At 40.1% G+C, this 24,941-nt stretch overlaps 1 protein-coding gene across 1 annotated transcript; it reads right to left on the minus strand.

The window, feature by feature from the left end:
• Positions 1-13,960: 13,960 nt before the first annotated feature.
• Positions 13,961-24,422, minus strand: ZNF594 (zinc finger protein 594). The gene is given in 3 exon segments (XM_075994210.1): positions 13,961-16,773; positions 16,776-18,757; positions 23,526-24,422. Coding segments are annotated over 3 exon segments (2,289 nt in total). The 5' UTR covers positions 23,587-24,422; the 3' UTR covers positions 13,961-16,527.
• Positions 24,423-24,941: the final 519 nt, after the last annotated feature.

Raw genomic sequence — 24,941 nt, forward strand, 5'->3', positions numbered from 1 at the left:
GAAAAGGTAAGGTAACCATTATGAGAATGGAAATGTACAGCAGAACGTCCAAATTAATAAGGGAAAACATAAAATGCACTGGAATTTGAGCAAATCAGTAAAAATAAGAAAGAAGAAGCCACTTGGTTGAACCAGTAAAGGTGATATTGTAAAAAGAAAAAAGAAGCCACTTGGATCGAAAGAAAATGAAAAGCAAAATTACAAACTACCTAGAAGGCAATGGAAAGAACACTTCATGTTAAAACCTATGAGACCTTAGCAACAGCCATACTTGAAAATGTATAGCCTTCATTACCTCCTTTATTAATGGATAAAGATAAAAAAGAATAAAAAAGCATAGTAAAATAAGCCAAAAGAAACAAGAAAGAGTGAATTAAAGATAAAAATTATAATTCATGAAATAGAAAAAAGTGGTTGAAGGGATAAAATCAAATGCCGATTCCTTTGAAAAGAATATTAAAATAAACTGTTTAGAGCCTAATAAATAAAAATTAACAAGAGTAGGAATGAGGCTGGGCATGGTGGCTCCTGCCTGTAATCTGGATTGCTGGAGTGCTAGGATTCTAGCACTCTGGGAGGTTGAGGCTGGAGGATGGCTCAAGGTCAGGAATTCAAGACCAGCCTGAACAAGAGTGAGACCCCGTCTCTACTAAAAATAGAAAAAAATTAGATGGACAACTAAAAATATATAGAAAAAATTAGCTGGGCATGGTGGCGCATGCCTGTAGTCCCAGCTACTTGGGAGGCTGAGGCAGAAGGATTGCTTGAGCCCAGGAGTTTGATTGAGGTTGCTGTGAGCTAGGCTGATGCCAGGGCACTCTAGCCTGGGCAACAGAGTGAGACTCTGTCTCAAAAAAAAGAAAAAAAAGAGTAGGAAAGGGAAATAAAACATAACCACAGAACCAGAAGAGATTAAAACAATCAGAGACTATTACATTTGACTTTAGGGCAGCATATTTGAAAACCTAGATGAAATGGATGATTTTCTAGCAAAATATAAATTACCAAAATTGTATGTACCAGCCTAAATGTTTATAAAATAACCCTGACTCAGGCAGAAGATCCCAAGGAAGTGCCACAGAGGAATTACATTTTAATGTAACATGAAGCATTACTGTCAGGAAAACAAATTTCTAAATGGGAATCATTAAAATATTTAGTGACCAAATTTAATTTAGAAATAAATGGATACTTTGTCCAAGAAAAATATAATTTAAGCTGGGTTTTTTCCTGCAACATATAGTTTATATCTACAGGGAAAAGAAAAGTAAGAAAGAAAATGACATATACTACCTCTTGTGATGAATATAATTTTCAATAAAAAAACTAGACAATTACAAGCTTGGACATCCATTCAAGCATTTATGAACAAAAACATATATGTAAGTCTAAGTCTGGGTTGGGGGATGAGGTGAAAAAAAGAGTAGCTTCATGCTTTGAAGAAGGTAAAAGTCTAGGTAGTTTGGAATGTGAAGAAAACAAGAGTACATTAGATTTACAGTACAATACAGTACAGTACAATAGTGGCTTCTGGTAAGCTGTGGCATTGGAGAAACAAAGCACTTTGGTTTGTTCATTCAAACAAATCATGCTTCAGTGTTTGAATTTTTCTCATAATGAACAAAGTAATTTTTTTTTAAAAGTGCCAAGGCATTCCCCTTTTAAGAGCTGAGGGTGTGCCTGACAACTTGTCTGACATGTTATCTGTATTTACAGAAAAAATGAGCAGTTTCAGTAGTAGGGACCTGTGAGTGTTACAGGGGATCGGAAGAGCCTCAGAGAACCTCTGGGCCTTAAAGGGTTAGCACAATACTGTGGCTATTTAGGGACAATGATTAAACCAGACCTTGAGCTAGGGGGTTTCATGAAATTAGAGACAAGTAAGTTAGTAAGGGACCAGATGAAAGAAGGTATTAAGTGCCAAGCCAAGGCCTTTTACTTTAGGTAATAGGCAGGCACTGGCTCTTTTTTTGGATGTGAGTTTACATATGTGTATGTGTGAGAGATGATGAAAGCATTGTTTTAGGAAAGTCAAATAGTGGTATATATGATGGAATTGAAAGATAAACAATTTCAAGCTACTATAATGTAATACCAAGGCTCAGAGGAGCCTTGCCGTACCTTTACTCTTGGGATTTAAATATACTGCCAGATCTGACCTAGAGATTCTCTATTCCCTCTTCTTGATCGCACATATACAAAAATGGCCAATGGATAACTTTCAGAGTTAATCAGGAAAAAATATTTTACCCAAGATTCTTATCAAACTCCAGAGACAGAGAAAACAGTCCTTCCTAACTTGTCCTTTGTTGTTGTAAATAAGTTGTAAGCTCCCTGTAAAGGCTTTTCCACATTGATAAGACTTTTCACCCATATGGATTCCCTGATGTTCTGTAAGGACTGAGTTCTGACTGAAGGTCTTTCCACGTTCACTGCATTTGCAAGTTTTTTTTCCTATGTGAATTGTTTGATGTTTGATAAGATCTGAGCTGCCTTGGAAGTTTTTCCACATTTGTTACATTTGTAAGGTTTATTTTCCTTATGAGTTCTGTACTGTCCATTAAGTTCCTGAATCTGAATTGAAGCTATTTTCATATTTGAGTTTCTCTTCAGCATGAAGTCTTTGATGTTTAAGAAAAACTATGTGGCCACTGAAGGCTTTACCACATTCAGTTCATTCATAGCGTTTTTCTCTACTACGTATTCTTTGATGCTGAATAAGGAGGGAACTCTGCCTGAAGGCTTTCCCACAATTGCTGCATTCATAGAGTTTCTTCCTATGGATAATGAATTCTCTGATGAGTAACAAGATGTAAGCTTTGACTGAACACTTTTCCAGTCATTACATTCATAGAGTGTCTCCCTACTGTTAATTCTGTGATGTATAATAAGATCTTAGCTCTGATTGAAAGCCTTTCCACATTTATTACATATATATATGGCTTCTTCCACTGTGAATTATCTGGTGAAGGATAATGTTTGAGCTTTCCCGAAAGCTTTTCCACACAGATTACATTCATAGGGATTCTCCTCACTGTGAATTTGCTGATGTCGAATGAGACTGAGGCTCTGATTGAAGTCTTTGCCACAGTCATTGCAAACATAAGGTTTCCTTCCTGTGTGAATTCTTTGATGTATAACCAGGTTTGAACTTCTATTGAAAACCTTTCCACATTCATTACGTATATAGGTTCTCTTTAAGGCATGGATTTTCTGATGCTGAGCAAGTCCTGACTTCTCTTTGAAGCTCTGGCCACATGCCTTGCACCTATAGGTTCTTTCTTCTTCAGGCACTCTCTGGTGTGTAACAAGTGGGCTCAGATCACAAATTCACATTTTCTTATTATTTTCAAGTTTTCCCTTGCCTTTAAGGTTTTTTTTTTTTTTTTTTTTTTTTTTTTTTTTTTTTGAGACAGCGTCTCACTTTGTTGCCCAGGCTAGAGTGAGTGCCATGGCGTCAGCCTAGCTCACGGCAACCTCAAACTCCTGGGCTCAAGCAATTCTGCTGCCTCAGCCTCCAGAGTAACTGGGACTACAGGCATGCGCCACCATGCCCAGCTCATTTTTTCTATATATATTGGTTGGCCAATTAATTTCTTTCTATTTATAGTAGAGACGGGGGTCTCGCTCTTGCTCGGGCTGGTTTCGAGCTCCTGACCTCGAGCAATCCACCCGCCTCGTCTCCCAGAGTGCTAGGATTACAGGCGTGAGCCACGGCGCCTGGCCTCCTTTAAGGGTTTTCTTAAGAGTAACACTTACTTGGCTGAACCCTTTGTCTTCAAACGGGGATTGTTGCAGTCCAGCCTCTGATGAGTTTAAGTGTTGACTCACATTTAGGCTGTTCTCACATTTGCTGGGTCCTAAGAATTTAAATCCCTGGGGCATTTGTTTTGGGTGTCCTGACATTTCTATTTCTTATTTCCTGCTTTAGCTTCCATTCCTTCTTCTCAGTTTTGTTTTCATTACCTGAAACACAAATGAAAGTATAAATGGTTACCTCCTCATTCTAAGAGAAATGAAATTTTTAGAAGGGAGGCAGATGATCAAAGTAAAACATTACAATGTTTGGATCAAGCTTCTGAATTCTCAAAAATGGCTTTATAATCTGAAAAGAGAAAAGCTTCTAAACCAAACTTTGGTATGTATGGTTTATAAGAACAGTTCCCAAACTTTTCTGATCATCAGAAACATATGGAAGAGCTACTGAGTCAAAAGGAGTCCACTTCTCTCTGCAGACTATCTTTCTCTTTATGACCTCAGTGCATGGATCTTGAAATTTCATCTCTTCAAAAGACCAGCACTGGATAAACTAGAATCTCCTAGTTCCAGTCCCAAAACCTTAGAAAAGAATCAGTTGTCCTAGTTCAGTTCTAATCAATGGTGGCAAGGGAGGAATTGGAATTGGCAATGTGTGTGGGGTCACATGGGATAAACTTGACTGCTGGGGGCCCACCTCTGTAGGTGAGAAGGACAGTTAGCAGCCTAGATACTTCAAAAGTTGTTTATTATTAATACATTGTTTTTGCCCTTATTATAACTTCGCCTTCTTGGACATTTAGTGCATATGATGAATACTGTATACAGGAAGAGTGTAAGAGAAGAGTGGCAAGTAGGTTTTATCTCAAGTGTCAACCATGAGAGATTGAAAGTATTTAAAGCAACACGTTGAAGATTCTGATGCCGCCTCTGGGCTCAACAAGAACTGTGATGGATTACTTAAGTCTGCCACGGGTGTGTGGGGGAGTATAGAGTAGTAGAAGTAAAGGAAGGATGGGATGGGCTTGTCATGTAATAGCTATGTCTACATAGAAGCAAAATGAAGATGCCAGTAGAACTTGGAGAATAGATTACTCTTTAATGATACACTAGTAAGTATCAACACATAATGGCTGATATGTGGAAGTAACCCAAAGAGGTAAGGGGATCCTGGAGACCTTAAGTCCAATCAAGGTAGCCAGAAACTTAGTTTCAGAGGGGCATGGCTGGCATATGATTATAACCAAGACAGGGAACCCAGTCAACTGTATTAAACCCCACTGAAAAAACACTAGGCTGCAGTCTAGAAAAGATGGAGTAAAAATGTACTTGTGCCTCTAGCACTGATTCCAGAGGAGGATGCTCACCCGAGCTAAGAGGGGTATCTTGACCCTGGTAGACACTCCTTCTCCCAAGAGCAAGTGGATCTACCAAAATGATCAGAGCTGGATAACACTTGCATTAATATTACCCAGATAACTCCTCTGCTTTGCTTCTATACCTACCAAGAAATCTTCTGATTAGAATTTAGCTTTCTCTATAGATTTTCCTAGCAAGAGACTGTATTGACAGCCACTCAATTTCTGAACCAATTGTCAGTTATATTTTTCCCTGGTTTTGACATCATTCTCTTCTAATTTGTATAGTATTAAGTCTATTTCACTGGCCTATTTCTGGTACATTGACAAAATAACATTTCTGGACCTGGAAAGTGGTAGAACAGACCCTAAAACCTAGTAATTACAAGGCCCAGGTAAAGAGCCAGCTGACCTTCCTGGACAAAATCTATATCCTATTACAGGGAAGGTGTGAATGTTTCCTTTTAGACACCAGATTATTTCTAAATTAACAATTCCAAAACTGGCATGCTTTTCTATTTTTTTTTTTTTTTTTTTTTTACAGTCTGGATCAGCCTGAATGCATGCTTTTCTAATGTTATCTCTGCCAATGCCTGGACCCAAGCTTCTACCTTTACATTATTCTTGATTAATCTCCTCACTATACTGGGTTGAATAGTGTTCTGCCAAATTCCTGTCTGTCTGGAACCTGTGAATGGACCTTATTTGGAAATAGGGTCTTTGCAAATATAATCAAGTTAAGATGAGGTCATACTGAATTAGAGTGGGCCCTAAATCCAGTATGACTGTGTCCTTATGAGAAGTGGGAGATTTAGACACACGGAAGATGGTCATATGAAGATGGAGGCAGAGATTGGAGTTATGCCACCATGAGCCAAGGGATACCTAGGGCTACCAGAAGCTGGAAGAGGCAAGGAAGGATCCTTCCTTATAGGCTTTGGAGGAAGTGTGGCCCTGCTAACACCTTGATTTCAGACTTCTAGCCTCCATGACTATGAGGGAATAAATTTCAGTTGTTTTAAGCCATCCAGAATGTAGTAATTTGTAACAGCAGCCCTAAGAAACTAATACACCTATTATGGGTCCAATTAATTTTTCAGAGAAAAGGTCAGTCTTTCTGTTTCTCTCATTCGTCACTGACATCACCCTTGTGATGTTCTGGATTTCACTACATTATCAAAGAGAGTGGAGCAAGGTGGTTAAGAACGTGGGCTCTGGACATACACTGACTGGGTCTGCCCCTACCATTTACTTGCTATATGATCTTCAGTTATATAAACTTACTGTGCCTCAGTTTTCTCACCTGTAAAATGTGGACAAGAATAGTACATAAGAGAGATTTTGTGAGGATGAAATGAATTGATAACATGTAAAGTGCCTAGAATAATCACCTACAGTCAATAAACGATGGGTATTTTAAGTTTTGTTACTTGGTTAATAATATATATATATATATATATATTTTTTTTTTTTTTTTTTTTGAGACAGAGTCTTATTCTGTTGATAGGCTAGAGTGCTGTGGCATCAGCCTAGCTCACAGCAACCTCAAACTTCTGGGCCCAAGCAATCCTTCTACCTCAGCCTCCTGAGTAGCTGGGACTACAAGCACATGCCACCATGCCTGGCTAATTTTTTCTGTATATTTTTAGTTGTCCAGATAATTTCTTTCTATTTTTAGTAGAGACAGAGTCTTGCTCTTGTTCAGGCTGGTTTGGTTAATAATCTTGAAACCAAGATTTTCCTGTCCAATTCAAACTGGACAATACTGTTAGTTGTACATCACTTTTATCATGTTAATCACTGCTCAAAAACCTTTCATTCTATTTATTACTGTATCAAATCTAGCTTTATTTTACTTGATTTTGAAAACTTTTCATAATCTGGTTCCAACCTAGTAATCTAAAATTATTTTTCTTTACTCCCTAAGGGCAAAGGTTTTTGTGCATTGTTGTATTCACAAAGCCTAGAACAGTGTTTGGCATATTGTATTTACTCAATAATCGCTTATTAAATGAATGAATACATCTCAATGCAAAACTGCTGCTCCAAATACACCATGTTGGACCTAGCCAAATCCAACTCTGCCTTCCAAGTCCAAATCAGGTTCTACCTCCATTAGAAGGCCTTCTGAGAAACAGTATAGTGAAATGGTTAAGAGAACAAACTCTGGAACCAGACATTTTTTTTTTTTTTTTGAGACAGAGTCTCACTTTATTGCCCAGGCTAGAGTGAGTGCCGTAGCGTCAGTCTAGCTCACAGCAACCTCAAACTCCTGGGCTCAAGCAATCCTCCTGCCTCAGCCTCCCAAGTAGCTGGGACTACAGGCATGCGCCACCATGCCCGGCTAATTTTTTTTTTTTTTTTTGTATATATATATTAGTTGGCCAATTAATTTCTTTCTATTTATAGTAGAGACGGGGTCTCACTCTTGCTCAGGCTGGTTTCGAACTCCTGACCTCGAGCAATCCTCCCGCCTCGGCCTCCCAGAGTGCTAGGATTACAGGCGTGAGCCACCGCGCCCGGCCTAGACATTTTTTTTTGATAGTCACCCAGGCTGAAGTGCAGCAGCCTGATCATAGCTCACAGCAGTCTTCAACTCCTGGGCTCAAACAATCCTCCCACCTCAGCCTCCTGAGTAGTTAGGACTATAGCATGCCCAGCTAATTAAAAAAATTTTTTTTGTAGAGACAGGGTCTTGCTATGTTGCCCAGGCTGGTCTTGAACTCCTGGCTTCAGGTGATTCTTCCAGCCTTGGCCTCCCAAAGTGCTGGGATTACAGGTCTGAGCCACTGTGCCTGGTATGGAACCAGATGACTATCTTATTTAAAATTTTGGCTCTGTTACTCCCTAACTATGAAACCTTGGACACATTTCTTAACTTCTCAGTGCCACACCTATTTCATAAGGTTTCTGCCTTTGTAGGGTTTTCAGCTGCTTCATAGGGCTGATAAGGATTAAATGACTTAATATAAAACACTTAGAATGGTGCCTGCCACATAGTAAGTGCTAGCTCAGTGTTAAGGGATAAATAAGTACATAAAATATGAGACACAAAATTTAACTTTTAGTAATACACTGTCATTTCCCCCCCACTTCAACATCATTTAACTCTTTTCTCCTCTTTTTATTTCCAGTCAATTGTTCTTATAAAATCTTTTATCTGTTCTTTCCTTTTTTTTTTTTTTTTTGGAGACAGAGTCTCACTTTGTTGCCCAGGCTACAGTGAGTGCCATGGCGTCAGCCTAGCTCACAGCAACCTCAAACTCCTGAGCTCAAGTGATCCTTTTGCCTCAGCCTCCCAAGTAGCTGGGACTACAGGCATGCGCCACCATGCCTGGCTAATTTTTTCTATGTATATTAGTTGGCCAATTAATTTCTTTCTATTTATAGTAGAGACGGGGTCTCGCTCTTGCTCAGCTTGGTTTTGAACTCCTGAACTCAAACGATCCACCCGCCTCGGCCTCCCAGAGAGCTAGGATTACAGGCGTGAGCCACGGCGCCCGGCCTTGTTCTTTCCTTTCAACTCCTACATTATAAATCAGGAGTCAATTATCTCCTATTTGGACTATTTTAAGAGTCTCAAAACTGTTCTGTTTCCTGCTTTCCTCTAATTTTATCTATTTACCTGTCTCTTACCACTGTGAAAGTGCTTTTTCTTAATTAACACTGTGTTAGTCTATGATTTAAAGCAAAACATCCTGGATTCTAGGAGCAGTCTAAGATCTAGGCCTCCAACTGTTATAAATGACAGCTCTTTTATCACATAACAGATTTTAGATTGATACTACAGTCGGTACTGTATTAGATAAGTGCAGGCATATACCCATGTTCACAATGGGACTTCCAATCACAGTATAGGGAATAGGAGGAAGGGGGAGGATATATATTGAAAAGCATGAAAAATGGGAAAGGTAGAAGCAGAAGGAGAAAATAAAGTCAGTCCCAGATAACTGACTGAAAAATCAACTACTGATATTAATTAATAATAATCTCTTGATTAACTACTTTTTAAATTTTAAATTGAAATAGTTGACTGGCTACTTTTTTCTATTTTTGGTAGAGACGGGGTCTCGCTCTTGCTCAGGCTGGTCTTGAACTCCTGAGCACAAGCAGTCCTCCCGCCTTGGCCTCCCAGAGTGCTAGGATTACAGACGTGAGCCACCATGCCAGCTTTGATTGACTATTAATAGATTAGGCTCTTGCCATAGCCAGCTGCCACCCCCTAACCCCTCCACCACTGCTAAGCCTAAGTGCACTAGGCACAGATTCCAACTGAGGTTGATTTCATATAACACTTCAGTCCCACGTGCAAAAAGAAGAGACACACTGAATTTTTAGGGCAGAAACCACTCTGATAGTATACTGGTGGATATATGTCATACAGTTTTTCAAACCCACAGAATGTACAATACCAAAAATGAACCCTAATGTAAACTATGGACTTTGGGTGACTATGATGTGCCCATCAGTTGTAACAAACGCACCACTCTGGTGGGGATGATATAATGGGGGAGGCTATGGATGTGTGGGGCCAGGGGTATATGGGAAATTTCTGTACTTTCCTCACAATTTTGCTGTGAGCCTAAAACTGTTCTAAAAAATAAAGTCTTTAAAAATGAAAATGAAATAAAAAGAAGGGAACACTATGGACTGAATGAACTATGTGACTCCAAAATTGTCATAGGTTGTAGCCCTAACTCCCAATGTGATGATAGTTGGAGATGGAGCCTTTGGGAGGTAATTAGTTTAGATGATGTCATGAGGGCAGGGCTCTCATGATGTGATTAGTGTCCTATCAGAAGAGACACCAGAGAGCTTAGAGTCTCTCCCTATCATGTGAGGACACAGAAGGTGACCAGGGCACTCTCATCAGAGCCTGACCAAGCTGGCACCCTGATTACAGATTTCAGCCTTCAAAACTTATTTCCTCATGGTGAGGAAATAAATTTCTGTTCTTTTCTATCTAGTCTATGGTATTTTGCTACGGCAGCCTGAGCTAAGACAGAGAACTGTGGGGTCAAGTGAGAAGAGGAGGCTTTAGGCAGTAGGATCCCATGTCCAAAAGGTAAAGCTAAAAGTCCTGGAAGGAACCAGCAAGGCATCAGGATGTCTCATCTTATTTGCTAGAGGCATCTTTTTGGGGTGGGGAGGTGGGTGATGGGGGTGGGTAGAAGGAAAGGGACTTGGCCAGTGAGCCTCTGATTTTTTTTTGAGGAATTATTTCAAAACTGGGAACAGAGGCAGTTCTGTATCCCAGAGGAATTTGTCTGTGATGCCTGCTCACAACTCAAGAAGCCACTACCCTGACCCTCATCCATTCCAGGAGAAATTTCGTTTTGTGAAGGTCAGAAGGTCACCATGAATAACTTTTGAGTCAGCTCCCTACCCAGCAAGCTCCATTCTTCTTCACAGTCCTGCACTCTGCTCTGCTGACAGAGATTGGCGTTGTTACAGGTGTGTGTTTTAGTGAGTGCGGGTTTTCGGAAACATTTCTCCAGACGAAGATTAGGATAGATAGTTGTTTATCGGCAGAAAAGGGGCCAACACAGAAGTGAAGGAGGTAAAGAATGTTGGCAAAGAGCACCAGGTATTCAGGGTTTTAATTTAGGGGATGTAAAGGTTTATGGTTTATGGCTGTAGCCAAATGAACAGGGCACTGCGAACTGCTGCACTGACACTTTCTTCTCTTAGTGGCAGATTTGTAACAGAAGCGGGAGTGGGATGTCAGAGTAGGCTCCAGGGCCTTTCCGTGGACGGGATTATCGCTCGAGATGTGTATCCTCTGCCCTCCAGATACGGCTGAGACCTGAAGTTCGCACCCTGCTGTTCACTCAGGAACTCCAAGACTGTAACAAGCAGCCTTTCAAAAGCAGTTTTATTTATTTATTTATTTTTTGAGCCAGAGTCTCACTTTGTTGTCCAGGCTAGAGTGAGTGCTGTGGCGTTAGCCTAGCTCACAGCAACCTCAAACTCCTGGGCTCCAGCGATCCTTCTGCCTCAGCCTCCCGAGTAGCTGGGACTACAGGCATGAGCCACCATGCCCGGCTAATTTTTTATATATATCAGTTGGCCAATTAATTTCTTTCTATTTATAGTAGAGACAGGGTTTCGCTCTTGCTCAGGCTGGTTTTGAACTCCTGACCTTGAGCAATCCGCCCGCCTTGGCCTCCCAAGAGCTAGGATTACAGGCGTGAGCCACCGCGCCCGGCCTCAAAAGCAGTTTTAAAAGAGAAAGGTTTACATTTCTTTTCCGTCTGTTCAGCTTTTTCCCGTTGTTCTGAGAAACAGCTCCCCACGAGGTGGCTGTTAGCGAGAGCGCTCACAGGGTTGATCTTGAGCTGTTATTTGGGGAAATTGTGCGATTAGATATTTTTCTGTTATCTTTGCAAGGCCGTCCTTTCAACCTTGTGCGTGGACTGGTAGTCCTCCTGGGGTCAGTGCCTGACCGTCCCACTGAAATACCTGTTCTCGAAGGGCCAGGCTAGGGAGAGCCACCTGCCTGGGGTGGCGCCTCAGGGCCTCAAAACTGCAGGGCCAGGACCGCGCAAGGCACAGGGACCAGGCCAGACCAGGCACCTAGAGGCTTGGCCAGACCCGTGGACCCGGGCACCGAGCTCCGCACGCACGGCCGGTGTGGGTGCTCGTCCTCAGTCTCCCCCTCAGCGCTACCTCGGCGGCCGCACCCATTGTGCCTCTACCCCAACTAGTCACGAGGACCCGCAGGAGGCCCTGGGAGATGCGCACCACGAGGACTTCCCGCCCTTTCCTATGTCCAGGAGCTACAGTGAGGAATAGCCACCGAGTGGAGTCCTCCCCTATTCCTAGACAAGCGGGAAAGGGGGGCACTTCCGGCTGATGTCTGAGGCGCGGGCTTTTACCTGGAGTCGCTGAGCCGGCCAAGCTGAGAAAGACCAGTCCCTGTCCAGGAAGAGCTGAGTCTAGCCGGGGTGAGCGACAGGTACGTTACAGTTCTTGTGCTATGATGGCTGTGGCCTGTGGGAGCACCAGGCCCCGACTGGGTGTATGTCAGGGAAGGCGATGAGATACGTGAGGCCTGAACCTGACAGAATCGGGAGATGCAAGACTGCAGCGCTAAGACTGACTGCTTTGCGGGCGGGCGGGCAGGTCTGGATTTGAATTAGTTTCCTCACTTACTAGTTGCGGGTCTTTGGGCAAATTACTTTGCCTTTCTGGGCCTTAGTTTCCTACTTATAGAACAGGGTTAACAGTAGCACCTACCAATTAAGATCGAAGTAGAGAATACAAGAGAAAATGGGTGTTTAGTGCTTATAACAGGATCCAACACACAGGAAATACTGAACAATAATGGAGCTAAGTAAGGAGGGAGCATTCCTGACAGAGGGAACAGTACGTGGAAAGGCCATAGAGCAAGAGGGTGGTGCCTAGGTCCTTGGAGAACTGCAGAGATCAGGGGCAAATATTCATGTATTAGGAAAAGTAAGCACTTTGCAGAAAGCCCTTCCCCAGCTAGCTCAGACACCCAATGTAGTATCATATTCCTCTCCTTTCTGGCACTTATCATTGTAATTTCATTAATGATTCTATTAATTAGTCTCTCCTCTACTAGTATAAGTTCCAGCAGGGCAGAGACTGTTGTCTATGCTCACTCCACTTTGTAGCACTCAGTGCCTGACACATATTAAAATCTCCATAAATATTTATGGAATAAGTGGATACATGAGGCCAGAAGAGAATACATATGTGACATTAAGGATTTTTGGCCAGGCGCAGTGGCTGACACCTGTAATCCTAGCACTCTGAGAGGCTGAGGCAGGAGGATAACTTGAGGTCAGGAGTTTGAGACCAGCCTGAGCAAGAGCAAGATCCCATCTCTACTAAAAATACAAAGAAATTAGCTGGACAACTAAAAATATATAGCAACAAATTAGCCGGGCATGGTGGCACATGCCTGTAGTCCCAGTTACTCATGAGGCTGAGGCAGGAGGATGGCTTGAGCCCAGGAGTTTGAGGTTGCTGTGAACTAGGGGCTGACTCCACGGCACTCTAGCCCGGGCAACAGAGTGAGACTCTGTCTCAAAAAAATAAATAAATAAAAAAAAAAAAAAGTAAAAAATAAAAGGACTTTCGACTTCAGGCTGAAGTTATTAGGCTTCAGGAAACCATTGTGGAAGTTTAGAGAGTGGGTGGTGGGTGGCACTGTCAGATTTGTTCTAATGATCATTCAGGCTACCCTGTAAGAGAAGGGTTGGAAGCAGGGAGGCATGTTAGGAGGCTGTGGTAATAGTACAAGCAAGGGATGATGGTGGCCTCACTCTAAGGGCATCAAAAATCAAGAAAAGTGGGCTAAATCGACAGATTATTGGATAACATTCACTTCCTCTACCATACTCACACATTCTCTCTCCCAAGGTTGGCAGTAATCGTCTTGTATCCCATGAAATGTTTATATGAAGAAACCTCTCCTAACCCACATTCCAGTCACCCCTGTTCCTCAAGGAGATTATCAGAGTCTGATTTTCTCTCAGTTTTGGCTCTCTTAGAGTTTGGTTCCTTAGCTACTTAAAGTCTCATGAACACAGACTTATCCTTCAGGGACTTTTCTCAAAGTCCTAAAGTAGGTTGCTCTCTAACAGGTAGACCCTATTCTGCAAAAATCATGTTTACAAATTGGACACTGTATCTTAACTTCTGCTACCCATCAAAGCTTTCATTTCATGAATTGTCTGCTTATCTGAATATTAACTCCTGTTTCAGTGGGGGCTTCCTTATCCCCCACTGGACTATAAATTTCTCCAAGAACAATGACTATCTTTCTTTAGCCACATGTAACTATGGCCCCTGGCCCATATTAAGCAGTCAATCAGTATTTCTTGAATAACTTTTATTTCAACATTCACAGTTGAAAACATTTCCACATTGTAACAAAAATTTCCCTCTGCTTTCAAAAATCCAATACCCTCAGTTTGATTCAAGCTCCACCAGGAATGAAACAGTTTTCAATCTGAGATCTTCAAGTAATAGTTAATATTTCAAAAAGCCCAAGGCAAATTATATATTTTCCCACAAAAGAGTAATAAGACTAATGAAAACGTTGTTTGCTTTTGGCTGGAATGTTAGTACCTAAGTCTGGTTATGTCATGCCAATACATGCATCTGAATAGCAAAAAAATGAGCTAATTATTCTTTTTAATAGATGAAGTTTGGTAAGCATAATTACTTAAAATTACAAGACACGGGAGTAAAAAAGAGGGCCCTGGTGTTTAATAAATTGCAAACCATTTCATTAAATTACCTTCAAGTCCCTCTAAGTATCCTGCTTATCCTTATAAACATCAACTCTCACTGTACAGCACTGTAAAGACAGGTAAAGGAATTAGAGATAGGCTTTTTGGAATAAATTCCCAATTCCTTTCTTTCCTAAATTGGAATACTGAAATGTTCTAGCTAGCCAAAGGTTTTGATTCGTTATAATCTGGGGTAACTCAAAAATGTTAATTATCTTTTATTTTTCAGCCAAGTGTTATCACTGATAACTATTTTGAATTCCTTTTGCTCCCCAAATATATGTAAAGATCTCACTTAAAAAGATTATGAGTTTATGTGAGATTACTAAAGAGCTAAACCTTTGAGTTAGGTGATGGGGGTTGACAGGCTTCTGGAGCTCCTGCACCATATCACTTACAAGCAGTCAGCTTTCAAGAATGGTGTGAGAGTGATCTTTTCCACTTTAAGACATCCCACTACTTCACACCTGCAATCCTAGCACTCTAGTAGTCCCAGGCAGGCAGATTGTTTGAGCTCAGGAGTTGGAGACCAGCCTGAGCAAGAGCAAGACCCCGTCTCAAATAAGAAGACATTCCACTACTGTTCCAGTGCCACTCTGGAGAAGCCAGAACCCCTTGTAGCCCCCAGTGCTTAGAACTAGGTTCTATTCTTTACGCCACAAGACACCACTCTATGTTATACATCTTATATTTTGCTTGTAAATACTTCCTCTTTTGTTTAAAAACAGTTAAAGCTCTAGCTGCCCTTTGATGTGTCAACAGTAAGTTCTGGTTTTCTCATTTAAACTTCACAGTTACCCTACGAGGTAGATTATTTTATCACCATTTTATCAATGAGGAAAATAAGGATCAGAGAGGGTAAGTAGTTTACTCCAGGGCCAATACATATTGCGCGTATACATATGGACTCAAACCCATGACTGGTTGTTTCTGAAGTCTGTGCTCCTTGCATCACACCATATTGCCTCTTGAAGATCATCAAACTAAGGCTTTCTGTTAGATTCTAGATTCCTTTTGGGATGTGCTGACACTGCCCACATCACACTGAAATGCTTGCTTAAATGGCCCCCTAGTATTCTAAATATCTATCAGCAAGGTTTCTCAACTGTGGCACTATTGACACAAGGGCCACATAATTGTTTGTTGTAGAGGATTGTGAGTGGTAAGATATTTAGCAACATCTTTGGTCATTAGAGGCCAGTAGACTCCTCCCAGTTGTGAAAACCAAAATAGCTCAAGACATTGCCACATGTCCTCCAGGGGGAAAAATCATCCCAGTTGAAAACCACTTAACCCCTCTGTGCATCTCACAAGTACTCTCACTGAGGAAACATATGAGTTTGAAATTCTGCTTGTCTTACATTGTCCCATTTGGTAACTTTCTTATCTGATTACTCATGTAAATTAATATATAATCTGCCATTAATTCAGAGTATATATTTTATGACTGTATCAGATTGTACAGATAGGCTTGGCAGGGCTTAATTACCAATTATCAGTTACCAGATTAAATTATGACTGGCTTCTCTCCAGAGTTCTATTCAGACTCTCTAATTCTCTAATAAACTATCCTGGTTCAAGGTAAAACCATTCTCTCTAATCAGCTGACCTTTTAAAGGAGAGGCTTTCTTTTAATTCCTGACTCATGTCACCTAAATGCTTGCTGTGGCACTCAGTCTATTTCTGTTCCCAATACCTCCTGTTCTCTTATCTCTTGATCTTCCATTTCCTGATACTACTTGTGGTTATCACTTTCTCTGGGGAACACCTCACTTTCCTCTTGTATCCTTGCTTTCAGCTATCCTGTAGTCAAGTCATTTTTATTGTTTCTTCTCAATTCATGGATCATTGTAATTTGTATTATCATGGGTGCATGAACATACTTTCGTAAGGAAGAAGAAAGGGGACTATGTATAAAATATATACTTAAGAAGAATTCATCCCAGAGAAAGATTTTAATAACTCTATAGTATTTAAAGCAGATTTATATTTGTTACTAGACTAGGAAGTCAAGTTTGAAATGACTCCTTCCATGAAGAATTTAGTTTGGGGGTTGTTGCCAAAGTGATTGGTAATGTTTTTAATAATGATAGAAATCCCTGAAAACATTCTCAAGTAGTTATATCCTTGGGGGCCATACTGTAGTATCAACTCTGAGGCAGAAAAAAAAAGGTGACTATGTCCAAGGGCTTTTTGCTTTTCCACTTCATTACATTTATATGTTTTTTATCCAGTAGGATTTTTCTGTGTTTTCCTACCTTTAAATAGTTTATCCAACAATAAAAATTTTCTGTAGTGCAATAAGATGTGGTCTCCATCAGGTGTTTTCCTACTTTTACTACATTCATTAGGTTTGTGATACCTATTAGAATAAGTCTTGTTTGAAGACTTTCTCACATTCCTCAAATTTCTTTCCAGTGTGAAGTTTCTGGTGTTTAAGAAAAGCTGTGTGTCCACTGAAGGACTTCTCACAGTTGCTACATTCAAAGGGTTTCTCTCGGGTGTGAATTCTCTGATGACTAATAAGGTGTGAGTTCTGACTGAAGGCCTTCCCACATCCAGGGCATTTATAGGGTTTCTCTCCAGTATGAACACGATGGTGTTTAATAAGATCTGAGCTGCTCCTAAAAGATTTCCCACATTTAGTGCATACATAAGGTTTTTCTCCACTGTGAGTTCTATGATGTCTCATAAGGTCTGAGCTCTGATTGAAAGTTTTGCCACATTCTTTACATTCATATGGTTTATCTCCTGTATGAGTTACCTGATGTCTGATGAGGTCTGAGCTGCCTCGGAAAGTTCTACCACACTGATTACACCTAAAAGTGTTCTCTTCCTGGTGAATTCTCTGCTCTTCCCTAAGCTCCTTATTCTTGCTGAAGGTTTTCTCACATTCTTCGAATTTCTCTCCAGTATGAAGTCTCTGATGTTTGAGAAAAGCTGTGCGCCAAATGAAGGCTTTTCCACATTCCTTACATTCATAGGGCTTTTCACCACTATGGATTCTCCGATGTTGAGTAAGAAGGGAACGTTGCCTGAAGGCTTTTCCACATTCATTGCATTGATAAGGCTTCTCTCCAGTATGAATCTTCTGGTGTGTAACAAGGTGTGACCTCTGGCTAAAGGCTTTCCCACATGCATTACATTCATAGGGTTTCTCTCCAGTATGAATCATCCAGTGCCGAATGAGGTCTGAACTTCCCCGAAAAGTTTTTCCACACTCAGTACATTCATAAGGTTTTTCTTCCCTAGGAATTTTCTGTTGTTTGATAAGTTCTAAGTCAGAAGTGCAAGCTTTTTCACATTCAAGTTCCTTTCCAGTATGTAGTCTCTGATGTTTAAGAAAAGCTGTGCGCCCACTAAAGGATTTCCCACATTCATGACATTCATAGGGTTTCTCTCCACTGTGGAGTCTCTGGTGTTCAGTAAGGCGAGAACGCTGCCTGAAGGCTTTTTCACATTCATTACACTTGAAGGGTTTCTCTCCAGTATGAATTCTCTGATGTGTGACAAGGTGTGAACTTTGACTGAATGTTTGTCCACAGTCATAACATTCATAGGGTTTCTCTCCAGTGTGAATTCTGTGATGTGTAATAAGATCTGAGCTTTGATTGAAGGCCTTCCCACATTCATTGCATACATATGGCTTCCCTCCACTGTGGATTCTCTGGTGTAGGACAAGGTTTGAGCTTCCCTTAAAGGCCTTTCCACACTCTTTACATTCATAGGGATTCTCACCACTGTGAATTCTCTTATGTCTAACCAGGTTAGAACTTTGATTGAAGTCTTTTCCACATTCCTGACATGTATAAGGTTTCTTTCCTGTATGAATTCTCTGGTGTATAATAAGATTTGAACTTTGATTAAAATTTTTTCCACATTCATTACATACATATGGTTTCTTTCCTGTATGAATTCTCTGATGTATGATCAGGTTTGAGCTCCGACTGAAGGTTTTTCCACATTCCTTACATTCATAGGTCTTATTTATATTATGCACTTTCTGATGTTCATTTAATCCTGACTTCTGTTTGAAGCTTTGTCCACAGACCACATATCTATGGGATCTTTCTCTTGCAGGAAGTATTTTTTCTGTTTCATTAGATCCATGGCCTCTCTTTCCTGTAGTGGCTTTCTTGGGGATGAGATTAATTTCACTGATACCTCTCTGTTGGGAAGGGAGATGGCTCACTGCATCCTTTAAGGGGCTTACCCAATGTCTCAATAACTTGTCCTCAGGATCACTGGTTTCAACTAACTCACATTCCTGGGAGATGTGTCTTTGGAGTCTTTCTGTTGCTGTCCTTGCTAAATATTTTTCTTCAGAAATTTCCATCTTTGACTTCCATTCCTTCATCTTATTCCTGGTCTCAGAATCTGAAATGATAAGTATATCACTCAATAATTCCTAAAATACAAATATTACTTCTTTTTTTTTTCTTTTCTTTGTTTTTTTTTTGTTTTTTTCTTTTATTTTTAAATATTACTTCTTCACTGTACTGGAGAGTCTAAGAGGGAGGAACAAAGAACTTAGAAGAGAACACTTCCCCACCAGAGCTAAGATTCATACCTTATTAGAGAGGAACCTGTGCTACCACATACCCTGTTGGTGGGGAGGAAACTTACTAGGCATGAAGGATGGTGGATTAATTCACTGGAGGAGGTGGGCAGTCTGGAGCTGGTTCATAGGAAGTGGCCTGTTGGATAGGGGAGGAACTTGTTGGATATTGTGGCTTGGCCAGAACTGGTTCATAAGAAGCAGCCCCCTATGGTGAAGGCTTCCCACAAGTTGATCTGCTAGCAGCTTTTCCAATAAATAAATAACCAAAATAAAAATAAATAAAGACCAGTGTACTGGTACTAGGAAAAGAGTTCTTTTCTCTTCCTATGGCTATACACTATCCCTCCAGTATTCTTTATTGAAAAAGTCTAAATCTTATGCCAGCTGGCAAAGCAGAAATGTTTACAGGGTCAGCTGCAGACCTTTCTTTTCTGTTATTCTGGTGGAATTGCCTCCTTTTTAATCATAATTTTACATCCTCTCCTGCAATTGGAAGATAGATGAGAGTATTGCTTTTAGGTGTCCATATTGCCAAATCCCTGACCTTGCCCAATCATAAAAACACATTTCTGAACTCCTTGGGAAAGTGATCTCACTTCGGTCCTGCTAATAGGCACTCTCTAGTCAGTAATTTTCTCACAATGAATGAGTGGCCACACAGCAGAGTGATTAACAGCATGGACTACAGGGCAAACTGCCTGGGTTTGAGTCCTGGCTCCACTGTTTAAGGACTGCATGACCTCAGTCAAGTCACTGGAGTTCTCAGTGCCTCAGTTTCTTCATATATAAAATAGAAATATTAATAGTATTTAACTCATAGAGTTGTTATGAGAATAAAATATATATAAACATTTAGACCAATGCTTGGCATATAGAAAGCACTATATAAGTGTCATCTGCTATTGTTATTATTAATTTTTACCCTTGAAGCTCAAGAGTTATTAAGTAATCTGTCGCTGGCACAAACCTCCTTATCCATGCTGGATTTCATTTAAATAACATTCAAATCAACTACTTGGAAAAATTGGCTTTGTCATAATTTTCCCTTAAAGTGTTTTTTTTTGTGGTTTGTATGATATATGTTGTTCAAAATTCAGAAACAGTTTATTATTTAAAAGATGCTAAAGGCTGTCAAATTTTATTACAAAGAACTTATGATCCAAAGGGTTTTATTGTGTCATACTGATCTCTTGGAAACAAAAAGATAAAGGAAGATATTCTTCTATATTTGATGAGAGGGTGTTTGTGGCAGCATGTGTATATGAAGGTTTTGAAGTACCCTGGAAAGGTTTGAAGTACCCTGGCTCAATTTCCTCTGCCTCTTCTCATAGTACTTTTTTTTTTTTTTTGAGACAGAGTCTCGCTTTCTTGCCCAGGCTAGAGTGAGTGCCGTGGTATCAGCCTAGCTCACAGCAACCTCAAACTCCTGGGCTCAATCAGTCCTCCTTCCTCAGCCTCCCGAGTAGCTGGGACTACAGGCATGTGCCACCATGCCCGGCTAATTTTTTTCTATATATATTAGTTGGCCAATTAATTTCTTTCCATTTATAGTAGAGATGGGGTCTCGCTCTTGCTCAGGCTGGTTTTGAACTCCTGACCTCAAGCAATCTGCCCGCCTCGGCCTCCCAGAGTGCTAGGATTACAGGCGTGAGCCACCGCGCCTGGCCTCATAGTACTTTTTATTTTTTTTTATATTTCATATTTTTTAAAAAATTTATTTATCTTTATTTTTTTGTGTGTGTCAGAATGAGGGCAAAATCTAGAGAACTCATAGTACTTTTTAATAGACAGCCTGCTTCATTCATTGTTGAGCAGCAGTCATTAAGATAAATCTGTGGGACATATGGTTGAAAATAATATTTTTAAAAAGAAAGAAGAAAACATGAGCAACAGAATAAAACATACATCCATGAGGAACACAAAGGAGTTAATAGGAAGCATTCAGCCAAGAGTCCCCCATTATCTCAAAGAAATTATAGACAAAAATCACTCTTAAAAGCTTAAAGAAGAGATACAAGGGTTTAAAACATATAGATTATAAAACAATAAAAAGAAGTGAGAAATAATTTGGCAGAACTAAGGAAAGAAATGAAGAGCAAATGAAAAGCATTATGTACCTGAAATTTCACGTAAGACACAACACAGATAATCACTACAAGGTCACAGTCCTAGAGAAATCATACAAAATGAAATGGATATAAATGTGATTACAGAGAAAACCAGTAGCTACAGAAAGATAATCAAATACATATAATTAGTGTTTCTAAAGAGAAAAGAGGCCGGGCATGGTGGCTCATATCTGTAATTCCAGCACTTTGAGAAGCCATTGTGGGAGAATCACTTGAGGTCAGGACTTCAAAACCAGCCTAAGCAACATAGTGAGACCCCATCTGTACAAAAAAATAGAAAAATCAGCTGGGTGTGATGCGGGCCTGTAGTCCAGCTACTTGGGAGGCTGAGGTAGGAGGATCACTTGAGCACAAGAATTTGAGGCCACAGTGAAATATGATGATGCAACTGTACTCTAGCCCAGCAACAAAGCAATATACCGTCTCAAAATAAAAAACAAAATAAAACAAAAACAAAGAAAGAAAACAAAAACAGAAAAAGAGAGAGAGGAAAGAACAAACAGGAAAAAAGTACAATATGTAATAGAAGAAAATGTTGCTGAAATAAAGATTTTAATCTACTGGAAGGGCATACTGTAGCTCATAAAAAGTTGATATATAAGAATCAAACCAAGACATAAACTGTGAAGTAACTAAATTTCAGGAATCAATGAACCAAATGGGCATCTAGGCAGAAAAGGAAGTAATATGCAAGAGAGAATTTTCAGGTTGACTTTACTCTTCCCCATAGTTACACTCCACACCAGAATATAGTAATGCCTTAAAGTTCTGAGGAAAAACAAGGGTGAGCTGATACTTTTTTTTTTTACCCAGCAGAGTGTTTCCTCATATTAAAAGCAACAGGCAAACATTTTCAGGCCTATGAAACTCAGGTACTATGACACTCATGAGTCCTTTTTGAAAAGAAGTATTGCAATGAGAATAGACAATGAAGAAGTGAATTAAAATGAACACTCAGGAAATTGACAGGACATTATAAAAGAATGGATGGTCTGAGGAAAAAACAAACATTTTCCTCTGCTCTTACATCATAATACATAAGACTTCTGTGACCAAACGTGTGGAATTTTCCCCACACACCAAGCAAACAATCAGTGCAGTGCTGTAGTTAATGCTACCTAGATGTCCTCCAACTCAATTTAAACACTATCTACCTAGAGATAGTGTCAGATCCCACAAGTTGAGGGCTCAGTCCCCAAGACTGCCCCCCAAGCACCACTTCTGATGCCAATAGCAAGTTGCAGGTTATTGCATGCTGCTTCTGATGGACCAGCTATAAACTGAGGTTCCCATGAACCCCTCCTTGAGTTTAATTAGTTTGCCAGAGTGGCTCACAGAACTTAGGGAAACACATTTACCGGTTCACTATGAGGGATATTACAAAGGATACAGATAAAGAGGTGCATAGCGCAAGGAATGTGGCAAGGGGTGTGGAGCTTCCATGCCCTCTTTTGATGTGCCACTCTCCAGGAACCTCCATGTGTTCAGCTATCCAGAAGCTCTCCATACCCTTTCTGGGTTTTGATGGAGGCTTCGTTATGCATAATTAATTAAACCATTGGCCATTGGTGAGCAATTTAACCTTCAGCCCTTCTTCCCTCTCCAGAGGTTGGGAGGAGGGCTGAAAGTCCCAACCCTCTGATCCTGCCTTGATCTTAAGGGTGATCAGCTCCCATCTTGAAGCTACCTAGGGGTCCCCAGCCACCAGTCAACTCATTAGCATACAGAAAATATCACTTTGGAGATTCCAAGGATTTTAGGAGTTGTATGCCAGGAAATGGGGACAAAGACCAACTATGTATTTCACAATATTCACAGATGGTAAACACTGCATCGATTTAAATGTAGAACTAAGGTTAAACAATTGGAAATTATGGTTGTAGAACAGAGAATAAATGCTTTAAACCATGACAATGTAAAAATAATTATATTACAAAAATTGTGAGGAGGAGAGGTAGTAGGAGTAAGTAGAAATTGAGCTAATTTATCTTTCATGAGGGACTCAACAGATACTATCTAAAATAGAAATGTATAATTTTTAAAATGACTCCAAATCCTTAATGTTTTCATAACCTTTTTAATCATAATTTTAGAGGAAGTATCTAACACTTTTTCTATAACATTTTTTGTTTATCACAAAAATTCTACATTCTTATTATAGGGAAAATAAAAAATAAAGCACAGAGAAGAAAATAACAATTACCTATAATCTCATCATCTACCACCCAAAGATAACCCCCGCTAGTGTTTTGTTGTATCGGTGTATGTTCTTCCATACTTATTTCTGGGTATATATTCATATATTTTTTTCTAATATAACAGTGTAATCACATTAATGTACTCTTTTTGTCTTCTTTGCCCTACTTGTGATACTGGAACAGGACCCGTAAATATTTCTCTTTTGCTAGCTGGCTTTGTCAATAAAGGGCACTGGAGGAGCACTGTAAGGTCTTACCGAGACAAAGGGCTTCTCTTCCTGGTACTGGTGAGCTGTTCGTTTTTGGTGGAGCCACCATATCAATATATGGGAGGTTTGATGGCTTCCTGTGGACCAGCTCTGGCCCAGTGTGTTTTCCACTACCCAGCACTGGATCCTGACTGATACAGATACAAAGTTATTTCATTTCATTTTAGATCTAAAATAAAGAGAAGACAATATAAGAAGAGGAGTAAGGGTTCTAGAAAAGGAAAACAAAAAATTATTTGAAAATTGTGCTAGAAGGACTCTTCTGTCTGAAAAACCTAACAAACATTAAGCGAGCACCTACCATGTTCCAGACATTGTACTAGATACTGGGAATACAAACATGAACATAAGATATGGTCCCAGCCCTCTGGGAACTTACAATTTAATAGAGGAGAGATATATGTGTAAATGGTTAATAACAAGATAGTGTGACTAGTACTACGAATGAGGTCAGCACTATCTGCTATAGGAGAACCTAGAGTCAACAGACCATGGTAACTGCAAGTGGGGGAAGACAGGAATCAAGAATGACTTAGTTTTCTGATGTAGGCAATGGGTGGGACAGGGTGCTGTTAATGAAGATAGGGTCAGAGGAGGAAGAGTAAGTTTGAAGGTTTGAAGATGAGGTCAGTTTTGGTCATCTCTTAGTTTCTTTTTCTTTTCTTTTTGAGATAGAGTCTCACTCTGTTGCCTAGGACTACAGGCATGTGCCACCATGCCCAGCTAATTTTTTTTTTTTTTGTAGACATGGGGTCTCGCTATGTTGCCCAGGCTGGTCTCAAACTCCTTAACTAAAGTGATCCTCCCACCACAACCTCTGAAAGTGCTGGAATTATAGGTATGAGCCACCATGCCCGGCCTGGTTTACCTTCCTTAATATATTGATTTATATATTTATTTATTAATTTATTTATATATATTGAATTGTTAGGTGAATAAATCAAGTAAATCAGTTTACTTCTTTGTATCTCAACTAGCAATAATAGCTAGATAATAGATCTTATATGCTGATAAGATTACTGCTGTAGTTTCATAACTGATATCTCAGTTTTCAGCTGACCCTCCAGTCTGTTTTCCATAATGCAGTCAAAACAGTCTTTAAAAAAAAAATAAGTCAGATTATGTCATTCTCCTGCTTTAACCCCTTTACTGGTTCCTCTTTGCATTCGTGAGAAAGTCTCAACCTCTTAGCCTGGTTTACAAGACCCTCCCTGATTTGACCATTACTGCACCAGCTTCATCTTTTATAATCTTGAACTCTGGGTTTCAGTCATATGCTGCAGCCATAAATGCATCATAGGTTCGTTCTGTCACCTCCTGGCCTTCCTACATGCTATAGCCTCAATCTGAAAAGCCCTTCTTTTTTCTTTTAGTCTAGTTATTTCAAGTTGCCTTTTAGGACTC

This window comes from Microcebus murinus, chromosome 18, assembly GCF_040939455.1.
Source record: "Microcebus murinus isolate Inina chromosome 18, M.murinus_Inina_mat1.0, whole genome shotgun sequence".
NCBI lineage: Eukaryota > Metazoa > Chordata > Mammalia > Primates > Cheirogaleidae > Microcebus > Microcebus murinus.